The sequence below is a fragment of the Lepidochelys kempii genome, chromosome 13 (genome assembly GCF_965140265.1).
Source record: "Lepidochelys kempii isolate rLepKem1 chromosome 13, rLepKem1.hap2, whole genome shotgun sequence".
Classification (NCBI taxonomy): Eukaryota; Metazoa; Chordata; order Testudines; family Cheloniidae; genus Lepidochelys; species Lepidochelys kempii.
The window spans coordinates 1,511,192-1,525,114 of NC_133268.1; the positions used below are offsets into that span (position 1 = coordinate 1,511,192).

Here is a 13,923-nt window from a genome sequence, read left to right on the forward strand (position 1 = left end):
CGCTGGCCCCACACTCCGATTCTCTGGCCCAGCTGCTGCGTGCTCCGGCACACAGAGACATTTGGAAGCAACGGAGAGTCTATGCGGACAGGCTCGGCCTCTCTGGGAAAAGGCACCGAGAACACAGGGGCCTGGCACATCAACAAAGGGGAGCTGAGGAGCGTGAGAACTAGCCACAGCAAGAGGCAGGCCGGCCACTGGTTCCGGTCCCACCTCGGCTTCTGCACTGCCCCAGCCCAGCCCAGGGGGACGGCTGTGAGCAGCAACGTGTGGACGTACAAGAGGGAGACAAAGGCAAAGCTGTGCACTCGGTGGAACGCTCTGCCAAATGGCCACTAGCCTGGGCAGAGAGCTGCAGGGTAGAGGGGCAAACACAGCAACTGGCCACTGCCAGGGTCAGGAACCAAATGGTGCCGCCCCCACCCCGCCCCGCCCCCGGCTGCTTTCACCTCGACTCCAGTGATCCAGAACAGTCCCATTTCCAGCCTAGAGAGGTGACTCTCTGGGCAGAGCCGGTAGGAGAGGGACGGTGGAGCCACGAAGCGGGGAGGTGCCTGGTTCTTAGGGAGAACTGGGATCCCGGGAAGCAGGCGAGGCTGGGGTGACCAGATGCCCCGATTTTATAGGGACACTCCTGATATTTGGGGCTTTTTCTTATATAGTCTCCTATTACCCCCACCCCGTTCTGATTTTTCACCCTTGCTGTCTGGTCACCCTAGGCGAGGCCCGCCTCACTGACAGTCACCTCCCTTTCAACCGGGCCCCTGGGCCAGCGCTGGCCGTTTGGCATTGAATTCAGGATCATCTTACAACCCAACAGCGGGAACCCTGCCTGTGCGGAGGGGCCCTGGCCTGCTGGGTGTTTGCGCCCCACGCTCTCCTGCGGGGGTGGTTTCTGGGGGTGGATGTTCACTCTGGGGGGCCGTGCTGGGCCGGGGGAAGCTCCAGGCTAGGGGTCCGGGGACGGCCCTTTCGTGTAAGCAAGTGTCAGCCCACTGCCCGCCCCAGGAGTGCAGAACCCCTGTGCCAGGCGCCCAGCAGCAGGGGAGGTTTCTGTTCCTGGGAACGGCCGAGCTGGCCGGCGCCCCAGGGCGCTCGGCCTCCCGTCTGCCCCACAGCCGGGGGAGCGGGGCACGGGCTGAGTTTTCGGAACAGGGGCCAGGGCAGACCCTGAGCGAGGCGTTGGGCGCCGGCCCCGAGAGCGGGTCCCAGCGGGGACAGCTGTCAGCGCCCCCCCGCCGCCAGCGTGCTCGCCTCCCAGGTGCCACCAGGCGGCCCCCTCGCCGGGGCTCGGCGGAGCCGGGCAGGCAGGAACTGCGCTCGCCCGGCGGCCGCCCGGGGAGCCCTTTGCGCAGCCACGAGCCGGGGCCGGCGGCCGCCCGGGGAGCCCTTTGCGCAGCCACGAGCCGGGGCCGGCGGGCGGCCGGGCAGGGCAGCGCCGGGCCGGGGCGGGCGAGCCGGCAGCAGGGCCGCGGAGCCGCCGCTCGCCCAGGTACAGCCTGGGCCGCCGGGCTGGGGAGCTCGGGGGCCTGGCCCCCGTTCGCCAGGGCGACGCAGCCCCAGCCGGGCCCCGGGGCGGGGCTGGTTCGGGGGCGCCCCCAGGCTCGCTGCAGCCTTTCCGCCCCGGGCGCAGAGGGCGCGCCCCCGCCCCGGGTTCCCTGCCTAGGCTTGGCCGGGGCCCGGCAGCTCGCCCCGGGAGAACCGGCGCCCGCCTGGGCTGGGGGCGAGGCCAGCGGCCACCCGGGACCCGACTGGCAAGGAGGCCTCCCCAGCACTGCCCCCGCCCCCCCCCCCCGTTGGCCCCCTCTCCGTTTGCACGGGCCCCAGGGAAGCGCGTCTCTGCATCACTGGAAAGGCTGTCAGGCCCCGATTCTGCAGCGAGCTCCGCCTGGGCAGGGGCCGGGGCGCCCCACTGGCGCCCCCAGCCCGTCCCCGCCGAGATGCGGGGGCAGGAGCGCAGCCCGTGTCCTGAAACCCGCACGCCGGGGATTGCGCCCAGGTCATCGCAGGTGGCTGTCAGTGAAGTGGGGCTGGCTAGTGAATGCCCGGCTCTCTGGGCTTTTGCAGGGTGTCTGGTCTCTCGCCCATCGGCCGCGATGCTCCAGCCCTTACAACGCGTCTTGGGAGCAGCTGGGATGTTCCCCGGGAGGCCCTTGTCCTGGGCCGCTGGCTCCGAGGGCCGAGCTCGCCTGTCCACCCGGGGCCCGGGCGAGCGGGACGGGGGCCTGGCGGACTTCAGCGCCCGGCTGGCAGCGGGGCCAACGCTGCGGCACTTCTTAAGAAACGCGTCCCCAGCTCAGGGAACTCGCCATCAGCTGGAGGAGCCGGAGGAGCCAGCGCCCTATCTCACCTCCAGCATCCTGGAGGAAGCCAGGAGGAAAGGTCAGTGTTACTGCCCTGTCTGCGCCCCTTCTCGGCCCCACTCACCCCTTTCCTCAGGGCTGCCTCACACCTGTTCATTGCACCAGCTGTCTGGTTCTCCCGTGCGCCTGTCCCCACATCCTGGACGTTGTGACAGGCCGCGGTCGTGCCAGAGTCCAGCCGTCAGTGACCTAGAGCTAGGCTGTCATCGGGGGCTAGCGAGTCTCGCCCTGCGAACCAGTGACCGATGGGCTAGCGTAATCAGTCCCAGGGCTAGGCCGCGCTGAGACTCGCTGGGAAGTGCCCGGCCAGGGGCTGTTCTGCTCATTTCTTTGTCTGGAATTAGGAAAATGTGACTGCCCTTTCCCCTGTGTCTTGGGGTGGAAGGAGCCAGCGTGGAGGGTGAGGCGATTGGTGTGCTGTCTGCGTGAATCTGAGCCCAGGTGGGAGAGCAGCGGGTTGGCTGTGAGAGGCACAAGGCAGAGCCAAATGTGACAGACGGGCTGAGTGATGGGATCCCGTCTCCCTCCAGCATCTGGCCCCAGAAGCTGCTGCCTCTGTGCAGCCAACCACTTTATGCCTGTCGGTCAGGTGGAAGGGGCTCATGTGTTCAGGGCTGCAGGTCCAGGCCCAGCTGGGGTCTGAGCACACGTGGCCAGTTTGTTACATCCTTGGCCTCCTCGCCATTCCAGCAGGATTTCCATCCTCACTAAGCCACTGTCATTAGGCTACGTTGGCTCTCTGGGTTCATGCAGCGCACCCAGGTTAGGGTACAACTTGTCTGAATCTTTCGGCAGACCACTGAGCGGGTTTGCCCAATGGGTGAGTCTCCGAACGCCCCCTGCAATCAGCAGGGACAGGTGCAGCCTTGCTTTGCCTGCTCTGCGGGGTCAGGATTTGGAGAGTTTATCATAGAATACCAGGGTTGGAAGGGACCTCAGGACGTCATCTAGTCCAACCCCCTGCTCAAAGCAGGACCAATCCCCAATTTTTGCCCCAGATCCCAAATGGCCCCCTCAAGGATTGAACTCTCAACCCTGGGTTTAGCAGGCCAGTGCTCAAACCACTGAGGTATCCCTCCCCTCAAGGAGGAAGTGCAAATATTAATAGCTGTCCCCAGCCTGAATGGCTGAATGGCTACAGAACTTTGGGCAAGGAAACTGGAGCTGAACCCTCCCCTCTCTGTCCCGGTCATGACCGGGAGCTGCCTTCTGTTTAGTTGCAGTGTATCTGGAGACCTATGGCTGCCAAATGAACGTTAATGACACCGAGATTGCCTGGGCCATCCTACAGAAGAGTGGCTACCTGAGGACACGCCAGCTGGAGGAGGTATGGCACTGTGCTAGCTATCCTGACATCCAGGCTCTGCACAAGGACTTGCTATGGTGCTGCACCATGAACCCCTGGGGCCAAGTCTCCCAGCATGGGTCGAGAAGCACTTTACATGAAGGGTCTGATCCTGCGAGATGCTGAGGTACCCTCAGTGGGGTCTCCTCTGCAGAGCATCCTGCCGGTTCAAGTGCTAACTCTGTGGGAAGCCCTGCTCGGCAGCGGGAATGGAACGATGTGCCGGGCACAATAATAAAGCTTGATTTATATTTTTTAACTGTTGCGTCTGTCCTGGCTGCGAAGGGGAGTGGGCCCAGCGTGAAGCAGGTGGCCGGGCTATCGCTCATCCATTCAGTGGAGCACGCTGCCTGTTTTCCGTTATGCTTTTTCTCCGCTCTGTTTCCTGGATCCCTGGGTGGAGTCGTAGCAATCGCTGACCTAGCTGGTAGCTGTGATGCTGGTGGTGCCTGGGTTCCAGCTTGCGTGGAGACCTGATCTTCCTTCTCTCATTTCTGCTGTCTTCTCCACTGTAGGCGGACGTGATTCTCCTGGTCACCTGCTCTGTCAGGTAAGGAACTTTGCTTTCTTAGAAAGGGTTATTTGGAAACCGTGGAGGGTGAATGTCCCTGGGTGTCGGAGATCAGAGCCAGGAGCTTGGAGACCTGGAACTGCCCACCTAAAGAGCTGGACTGACCTTATTACGGTGCTAGCCTTGTGGCACGTCAGCATTCCCCGTCGTGGTCACCCTGGTCTCTGCTGTCGCGCAGGCCCGAAGTGAGCATGAAATGGCAGGAGAGAGATCACTTCATCGTTGCCTGTTAGGTTCACTCCCTCTGGGGCACCTGGCATTGGCCAGTGTTGGCAGACAGGATGCTGGGCTGGATGGACCCTTGGTCTGACCCAGCCTGGCCGCTCTTATGTTCTTAACATAACGGGTGTCCCTGTGACGACTGCCATCCTGGCTGACACGCTGGCGACTGAACCAAGGAGCTCCCGAGCTAGAAGTCGAGTTGCTACAGTCTGAGCTAAAGAGAGAAGGTTCTGTAGGTGGGACCTGTGACAACTCTTCTCCTCTGCCAATCAGTAACGAGAGGGCCCCACAACACACACTCACCAGCAGAGACACTTAAAGCAGCCTTCTACAGGAGGAAGCCACTTTCTTTTTACTACTTAATCTGCATCTGTTTTTGCTTCTCTGCTTCTCGCCTCTTTTCTCCATCTCCTCCTCTCGTCACAATAGCTCGTGGGATGTAAGTGCTTGTGGTAAAATTGCATGCGGTTTCTGAATGCATCGCAGAATGCTGATTGTCAGCTGGGATGCAGTTTGTGTCACCAGTAAAGTCCGATTTTTCCTCTGAAAGACCTCAGTCTCGCTGATTCAGAAGAATTTCCGCCGTGTCGCTGCGGCCTACTGGCAATACCTGTACAAGCAAACAAAACAGCACGTGGTGATGCGGTGCCGAAATAATGCCGTCTGTGCGCTGTAACCGTGCCCACCCTGCACAACGGGCCCAGGCCATGGCACTCCGTCCCTACAAGTATCCTCCTTCATTTTCGTGGGGTCAGAATGGGGAAAAATTGGAAAGGGTTCTGGAAAGAACAACAAGAAGAGTCTGAGGTCTGGAAAACAGGCCTTCTAATGAGTGATTTAAGAAGCTCCTCAGTTTATTTATTGTATCCAAGAGCGGGTACGGGGTGCTTTCGTCGTGGTACGTCCCACGTAACCCACATGGAGAAGCGGTTTCTGATAGCAGATGGCTCTCTAATCTAGCAAAACAAAACCTCATGAGTTTCAATGGTTGGAAGATGAAGCTGGACACATTGGGCCTAGAGAGATGGTGCAGGCTTTTACCAGGGGTGCGGGATTAACCATCAGAACAACTGACCTGGGCATGTGCTGGGGTCTTGGTCTCTCGGATGCCCTAAGTCAGGACTGGATATTTGCCCAGTAGATCTGTTCCAGCTCAGCGCATGCTGCAGGCTGGATGCCAAGGGCACAGGTGAGGTTCTCTGGCCCATGTGACAGGCCAGCTAATCGAAAGGGTCCCTCTGGCCTAATCTAGGGCTCCGGGGTGTGATTACAGTGGACGAGGTTCAGGGTCCAGGCTGCGGAGATGGGGGCTGAGCTCTTTCCCTGGCCGTGTCACACGTGGGTGTGTCACTCGGCAGCCAGGTGCCTTGTTTGTGGAAGGAGGCTGATAACCTTCCCTGCCTCTAGTTCCCAGTGTTCAACCAGTGCCTGGGGCCCGTGGCTGGACGGAGCATGGGAAGAGCCGTAGGCGTCACTCACTGCCGTTTCTCATGGCTCCCCAGGGAGAAGGCTGAGCAGGCGATCTGGAACCGCCTGCGGCACCTCACGGCTCTGAAATCCAAGCGGCTGCGGTCCCAGGCACCTCTCCGCATCGGGATTCTAGGTACGTGGCCGTATGTACAGAGTTCCCGCGTGGCCATGGCAAGAGGTGGGTGGGGGTTACATCCACTGTCGAGGGGACAAAAAGCTACATCCCAGGATGCTGGCTTCATGGGGCACTGAGCCTTCTCTGACGGGGAAGAGCCAGCTGTGGGGGGCGGGAGGGTGTGAGGGTGAGGGGCCTCTCGACACTGACCATTCTCCTCTGGCCGCAGGCTGCATGGCTGAGAGGCTGAGGGAGGAGATCCTGCACAAGGAGAAGCTGGTGGATATCGTGGCAGGCCCTGATGCTTACCGTGACCTGCCCCGGCTGCTGACTGTGGCCGAATCGGGCCAGCAGGCTGCCAACGTCCTGCTCTCCTTAGACGAGACGTATGCAGATGTCCTGCCTGTCCAGACCAGCCCGGATGCCACCTCTGCGTTTGTGTAAGAGCCGAGGAGTCTCTCTCTCCCACCTGCCCTGCTCTGCAGGGCTCTGATTTCTGAGGGTCTTGGGGAAACAGACGTGAGAGATGGCAGAGACCTGTCAGCTCGTCTCTGTACCGTGCTCGTCCCTGGCGACGTGGACCCAGGCCATCACCCAGCTGATGCAAGCCTGTTGTACAGTCGCTCCTGCTTTATCCCCAGTGATCGGACTCCCACCCGCCCTGGTGAGGCTGCCCGACAGTTCTGACTGTCAGGGAGCTTTTCCAAATAGCCAGCCTTGGTTTCCCTTCCAGTGCTTGGTCCCACTACCCCAGCACCACTCCAGGCGATTCCCCTGCCTCTGATATTTGCACTTCTCCCAGGTGGGCGGCTGCCTCGCCCTCCCTGCCCGGTCCTGGGCACCCAAGTTGTGCGTATTTTATCCTGCCTTGTACATCGCTCCTTCCAGGGCAGTGCCCCCCTTTCTGATACGGAGCCGCCCAGCTGTGAAGCCATGTCCTAGGTGTGGATGTGCCGTCGGGGTACAGACGGGGTGGTTACCACCCTGCCCTGGGAGGGAGGGAGGAAGATGTGGGCACCTCCCGTGTGGCGCAGGTTTGCCCAGAGGCAGTGGGTCCGTGTGGTGAGCGTGCTCAGCCAGTGGCTTTCCTAGCGTGACCGGCGCCCGTTCTTTGGCGTGTCCCCTCCGCAGATCGATCATGCGCGGCTGTGACAACATGTGTAGCTACTGCATCGTCCCCTTCACCCGCGGCCGCGAGAGGAGCCGGCCCGTGGCCTCCATCCTGCGGGAAGTGCAGATGCTGTCTGATCAGGTGCGCTGCCCTTTGCACCCTGCCCGGCCCAGCCCCGGGGCAGTGGGAGCTCTTGGGGCAGGCTGCTTGGCAGTGCTGATCTTTGCGCCAGCAGCCCCAAGCGCCGCACTGAGCCAAGCCCCCGGAGGCGTGTGGTGACCAGCCCCGCTCGGGGATCAGTGGCGAGTGCTCACTGGGGCTGGTTCTTTAGATAAACATAGAGCCATGGCTCTCCCTACGGGACAGCCCAGAAGGGAGTGACCAAAGGCGGTTCCCTGTCCCCCCTACAGGGCGGGGCCCTTGGGCCTGGGCAGTGAGAGGGGGGCTGGCTGCAGAGCAGAGGATCTGGGACCAGCTGGCTCAGGGAGTTGTGCTGTGATGGGGTACGGAGGCAGTCACCTCTTCAAATCCAGCCCAGGCCGGTGGCGCCCCCGAATCCTTCCCATCTGTTCGATGGCCCATGGGAACAGGTTGGATGGTCCCCGGCTTGTTCCGGGTGCAGAGCCGTCTACGTCACAAAACCTCCCTCCCGGTCTGTGCTCCTGTAGGCTGGACGGTCTTGGCCGAGAGGCCAAGGCTTGACAAGGCCGTGGAGAGGGAGCTGCCCCTTGGCCCTCGAGGGCATCACACCGGCAGGGCGGTGAGCTCGTCCTGCTGCTCCCAGGGCTCTGGCAGGTCTGTGCGTGAAGTGCAGGCGTCGGCCCCCGCCCCTTCCCACCAGCGCACCAAACCTGCCCCCTTGGCGATGGCTTTGCAAAGCTGGGGTTTTTCCGGAGGCTTGTCTTGGTTTGCTGGCTAGGCTTATATTTCCCTTTTGACTCGTCTTGACGGCTCCACAGGGGGTGAAAGAAGTGACCCTCCTGGGTCAAAACGTCAATAGCTTCCGAGACACCTCCGAGGTCCAGTTCCGTTCGGCAGCCGCTCCTGGCCTGAGCCGCGGCTTTAGCACCATCTACAAGGCTAAAGAGGGGGGCTTGCGCTTCACACATCTGCTGGATCAGGTCTCCAGAGTCGACCCGGAAATGCGGATCCGTTTCACCTCCCCGCACCCCAAGGACTTTCCTGACGAGGTGCGTGTGAAGGGACTGCCCGGATCCCTCCCTGTGGAGCACACAGCTGCGGGATTTCACCTCCTCGCCATGGGAGCTGCAGCTCCCTTCAAAGGGAGCCAGGCTGAGATCATCCCCAGCGGCTGATGCCGAGCGGGAACTGTGTCTTTGCAATTGCTGTTTGCTCCCCGTTGCTTAGGGAGGTTGTTCCCTTTATCTGGGCCAGAGCAGTGTGCAGCTTGGCAGCTCTGTGACCTCCCGTCCGCTCTCCTCTCGGCAGGTCCTGCAACTCATCCAGGAGAGGCGCAACATCTGCAAACAGCTCCACCTCCCGGCCCAGAGCGGGAGCTCCCGAATCCTGGAGGCCATGAGGCGAGGGTGAGTCTGACTGAGGGGACGCGTTCCCCTCCTGGCTGCACTGCAGCCTGCCCCTCGGCTCGGAGATGGGGGAGCGGGAGCCTTCCAGGGCCGCCGACTCGGCCAGACGCAGCTTGAGGAGCCGCACGCTCCTCAGACATGGCTGTTGGCATGTGTAATGACTGTGCGTTGGCCAGGCAGGCGTGGGATGGCAGCAAAGGCTAGTTCAGAGGCCCGGGGGAACATTTTGCCTGTCAGTTTAACGACCCCCCCCCCCCGACATTTTGGGGGGGGGGGGATTCCGGCAGCGCCTCTCCGGCTCTGTCTGAGTCTCAGTCCTGACGTGGCGAACACGCCTTGCAGTCACGCCTCTCCAAGCAGTGTTCACTTCCGTCGGCCAGATTTTGTTCCATGCCCTTTTGGTTCTGCCTCAGCACCTCCCCTCGCAGTGTTTGCAAAGGCCGGTGCCCCCCTCTGTGTGGCCCCCAAGCGATTGCAGGGCTGTGGTAATGGTGCCTTGAGCTTTGTCATGGGCGTGTCGCCCGCCTGGCCCAGTGCGGCAGGGAGGGAGATGGAGGAGACGCAATCACCCGCTCCATTCCTCTTGAGCTTCGGGTCCAGCCAGAGGAATCCCCGGGTTTGGGGGAGACCCTGCAGATGCTGCTTTTGTTTCCTGTCTCCCTGATGACATCAGAGCTTCATAACCAACCCGTCCTTGTGCGTTTCCTGACAGCTACACAAGAGAAGCGTATTTAGAGCTCATACAGCATGTGCGGGATTCCATACCAGGTAAGGGTTTCCTTTCGCCTGGACCTGACCTGTCTGTGTCTCACTTCCCCTGCTAGAATCCCTCGCTCATCCTCACACATGGGCAGCAGTGCTGGGATTGGCTAGATCAAGGTTTGGGCTTTGCATTTGAAGGGGCCCAAGGGAAGAACCAGGATGTTCCTCCAAATGAAACGAGATCAGCGGGGTGGCCTGCCCGACCCTCACCCTCTCCTCATGGCAGTGACTGTGCACCCAAAGCCAGCCCCTGGCCTCGCTCTGTCCTTATGCATGCTGGGAAAGGGTCCTGGCAGGTAGGGCTGATGGGGAATAAAGCTGCTCACAGCTGCCCTGGGTATTCCCTTCTTCTCTGTGCTTTGTGGGGCGAAGGGTCCACTCCCTGGCTGTGTAACCGTGTGCCTCTCGGTGCCAGGAGTGAGTCTCAGCAGCGATTTCATCGCTGGCTTCTGCGGCGAGACCGAGGGCGATCACCAGCAGACAGTGTCTTTGCTCAGGCAAGTCCGCTACAACGTGGGTTTCCTCTTTGCCTACAGCATGAGGCAGGTGAGTGCGGGGCCTGGGGGAGAAGCCTGCGTTGTCCCTCGCGTGGTCATCCTGGTCCGTGTCAGCTCTTGCCTGTTTCCCCCTCCCTCCCCTCAAGCGAATGGCAGTGACGGTGTTACTGAGTCCCAGTCTCTTGGACAGCACCGTGCACGTGAATGGCTTGTGTGCAGTCCCACTGTCAGCATCCGTGGGGCTGTGCTGCCCAAGTGAGGATGTTCCCAGCCCACGGGGATTATGGCTGTGGAGCATGAGCTGATACAGTCCAGCTCAGCGAAGCAGCCCGTGGGGCAGCCTTTCCCGGAAGCAATTTGTGCCCTTGCTCAGCGCAGTCCACGTGCGAAACGCCATGTGAGCATCCAGGCTGCCAGCTGGGGGAGCTGGTTTTGCAGCCCAGTTTGCACCCCAGCATGAGGTGTGGCCCCCGAGCTGAGCTTCGGGGGCTGATCGCAGCACATTTGGCTTTGCTGGAGGGGAATTTTGCAGATGCAGTGCGTAGCCAGGTATCAGCCCTCTGCACGTGGAACTGGTCGGCTTTTGGCAGAAGAGGCAGGAGGTCTCCTGGCGGCTGTCCCAGGAGTGCCAGGTGGTGGGAAAGAAGGCGGGAGGTCAGCAGTGGCTGAAGGGGACAAAGGAAGATAAATCTCCTCCTCGGGGTGGGAGTTAACTGGCCACCTGTGCAAAGTTTTTTCCTGGTTTGAGTGGCATCTGAGCCCCGCTGGCTCAGACAGGACAGGGCTCCTACCCCTGGCAACCTGGCCGAGAAAGGGCTTTTAATCTGTTTATTGTTTCAGAAAACCCGGGCTTATCACCGGCTGCAGGACGACGTACCGGCTGAGGTGAAGCGAAGGCGGCTGGAGGAACTCATCTCCGTCTTCCGGGAGGAGGCCACCAGGGCGAACGGGGCCATGGTGGGCCGGTCGCAGCTCGTGCTGGTGGAGGGGGTGAGTGGAACTTTAACACCACGCTGGGTCTGCTTCCCACCCCCGGCCCAAGAGGCTCTGAAGCCATTCGACCTCCCCAGCACATACGCCCTCGAGTCCAGGGCCAGCGATACGTACCTAAAGACGTGCCCTGCTCTTCAGAAGGGCAGAGCAAAGTACTTAGAAGCACCCATTAAAAATCAGGCCACTTTTCTGTAGGGACATAACTCCATGCACTTGGTTTGGAAAATCTTGGCTTTGGGGAGGTCGTGAAATAGGACTTTTGGCAGGCTGCAGAAGAATTCTTTCAGGGTGTGGCTGCAGGGGATGCTTGTCAGGTGACAAGAGCCCAGACTGGAGGAGTTGGTATAATATGTCTGTCCGTTGGATGCGTTACAGACAGATGTGAAGACAGGGTCCCTGCCCTGAAGAGTTGACAGTCCCGCTGGGGGTGGGGTTTAGACATAGAATCATAGAATATCAGGGTTGGAAGGGACCCCAGAAGGTCATCTAGTCCAACCCCCTGCTCAAAGCAGGACCAATTCCCAGTTAAATCATCCCAGCCAGGGCTTTGTCAAGCCTGACCTTAAAAACCTCTAAGGAAGGAGATTCTACCACCTCCCTAGGTAACGCATTCCAGTGTTTCACCACCCTCTTAGTGAAAAAGTTTTTCCTAATATCCAATCTAAACCTCCCCCACTGCAACATGTCTCAGGTTGGGCACCCACAATCAGTGGAGGCTTTTTGGCTGCCTCATCCTCGGTGTCCCTCTCCCAGCACAGCTGCTGCAGCCAGAGCTCTTGCTTAACGACACGGAAGGTGGATTTTAATACTGGCCGCAGCGCTCAACCCCCCGGGCAGTAGAGTCCAGCCGTGCGTCGAGGCTGATGCTCTGCAGATAACGCTCCCTGTCCCCCTCCCAGCCCAGCAAGCGCTCTGCCGCCCAGCTGTGCGGTCGGAACGACGGAAACATCAGAGTGGTCTTCCCCGACACGGAGATGGAGGACGGCACTGGCTCAGGGGCTCTGGTCAGAGCCCAGCCAGGGGACTATGTGCTGGTGAAGGTGAGGTTCGTGTGGCTCTCGTTTCCAGGAGGGAGCGGCGTTCAGGAGGGTGGTTTTCAAAGGGCCGGGGCCAGCTCTCCCTTTTTGCGTGTGCTTTTTTGCGCTTGCAAACCAAGAGTGAGCTCAAAGCTGAGCAGACGAGCTGCACTGCCGCCTGCCTGGTGCTGGGGGTGCTGCGGGTTCCCTCTCCCAGGGATTCTGGCATGGCTGGGAGCGCCCGCCACTGCGAGCGCTGCTGCCCGGCTCCCTGCGGTGCCTGGTGGGGTGAGGCTGGGAAGTTCACACACGGCCTGTGCACTGTTCATTCCTGCCAGCTCCAGGGCTGGGACTCCAGCAGACGTCCTCCTTCAGCATTCCCTGTCGTGAATCTGTCTCTGACCAGCAGAGCTGGGCCATTGCCCTGCCCCACACAGCCGGCTCTCCTGACCTGCTCCCTACTGCAAGGGGGGGGCCGTCCCTCCCCCGCTCCCAGCTCGTCTAGTGACCATCCCATGCTGCTGCCTTTCAGATTACCTCCGCCAGCTCCCAGACCCTGAAGGGAGTTCTGCTTCGCCGCACCACCCTCAGAGAATCAGCAGCGCGCCTTTGACGCCGCACAAGGGGCAAGCGACTCTTCCCCGGGCCGGATGGGGGTGGAGATGGGCCTGGTGTTTACTCCCAGAGATGCCCTCTCAGCTGGAGCCGTGCAAACTCCTGAGCAAAAGGCGACGGACACGTGCGCCCGCGCCGCCCTGGGCAGAGCTGCTTGGAGTCCTTTGAGAATCGCCACAGCCAGGAAGTGTTTTGTTCCTGCTTTTCATTTGCTATCTTGGCTGCGCCTTCTTGGGCTTGGAGGCAGCTCACACACCACACCATCCTACTGGGCAATTTCACGGGGGTGCGGAGGCAGCCAGAGCCGCTTAGCTGGGAGATTATTCCCAGCAATCTGTGCCCAAGGAATTGTTAACGTCCATCGGAATCCCAGATTGACTTGGGAATTCCTCGCTGGTTCTCCGCTGGTTTGTGGGGCAGAGCAGGGTTTTGAAATCAAATCAATACCTGTACCTGTTAGGTGGGGCTGAGCTAATTCCTGCAGTGGGTCACAGGGCATAATGACCAGAAGGTGAGGACATTGATAAAAGATTCACACCGCCTATGAAATGTGTTGTGTTTTTAATTCTGTGGCAAGCTAAAAACTGTAGCGAACTTCGTATGGAAAATTCAACAGCTCATCTCCCTGTAAAGTAGGAAGGAATCGACCCTATAACTGGGCCCCACCTGAGAGCCCCAGGCTGGGCTGCAGGGAATTCAGAGCTCCGCGTCCCTGAGCTTGAGCCTGCACCATGCCGGAGTGTGGAATCACCTTGACAGGGCGGTGGAAGGGTGAGTGAGGGGCAGAGCCTCCACAGCTTCACTGGCCATGGGGCTAGGTCTGTGGTGGATCCCAGGGCCTGACCCACAGATGCTGCCAGCTGGAGGATGGGCAAATAATCTTCCTTCTCCCTCCAAATAATTGAGGCGCAAATCACAGAGGGGAATGTCCCAGAGTCCGTCCCGCATTCCTGCCCCCATGTTCTCTCTGCAGAAAGGGGCAGCCATGCCCCAGCTTCCAAACTCGGGGGGAGCAGCAGCAGTTTCCTCTCAGGGTTCTCAGGGTTCTCAGGTTCTTTGCTTGCTGCATCTAAACAAACACCCCCCTCTCTCAACGAACCAAAACATGCTCTTTGCCTCATTTCCTCAGTGAAAAAGGAGGCAGACGGGCTGCCCTGGAGATGGGCTGGCTGTGGGCAGGAGTCCCACTAGGGCTGCTCGTCATGGAAGGGGATTGAACCCTCCTTTCCATGCAGGCTATGGCCTTTCCCCTCGGAGCAGAAGCACCTGCTCCCACGGCACTGAGCACTCCCACAA

At 60.4% G+C, this 13,923-nt stretch overlaps 1 protein-coding gene across 6 annotated transcripts; it reads left to right on the forward strand.

Annotated features, from left to right (window-relative positions):
- Positions 1-967: 967 nt before the first annotated feature.
- Positions 968-13,170, forward strand: CDK5RAP1 (CDK5RAP1 mitochondrial tRNA methylthiotransferase). 6 transcript variants are annotated; one of them, XM_073308772.1, is made up of 14 exons: positions 968-1,261; positions 2,068-2,382; positions 3,581-3,690; positions 4,224-4,258; positions 6,004-6,104; positions 6,316-6,526; positions 7,218-7,338; positions 8,157-8,387; positions 8,647-8,744; positions 9,457-9,512; positions 9,922-10,052; positions 10,844-10,993; positions 11,896-12,036; positions 12,545-13,170. In XM_073308772.1, exons 2-14 carry the CDS (start codon positions 2,097-2,099, stop codon positions 12,623-12,625), a joined length of 1,752 nt encoding a protein of 583 aa, XP_073164873.1. In that variant the 5' UTR covers positions 968-1,261; positions 2,068-2,096; the 3' UTR covers positions 12,626-13,170. The 6 variants fall into 6 exon arrangements, with proteins under 6 accessions (XP_073164873.1, XP_073164872.1, XP_073164874.1 ...); XM_073308771.1 differs by lacking the exon at positions 968-1,261 and adding an exon at positions 1,283-1,492; XM_073308770.1 differs by lacking the exon at positions 968-1,261 and having other exon boundaries at positions 1,521-2,382.
- The last annotated feature ends 753 nt before the right edge of the window (positions 13,171-13,923 follow it).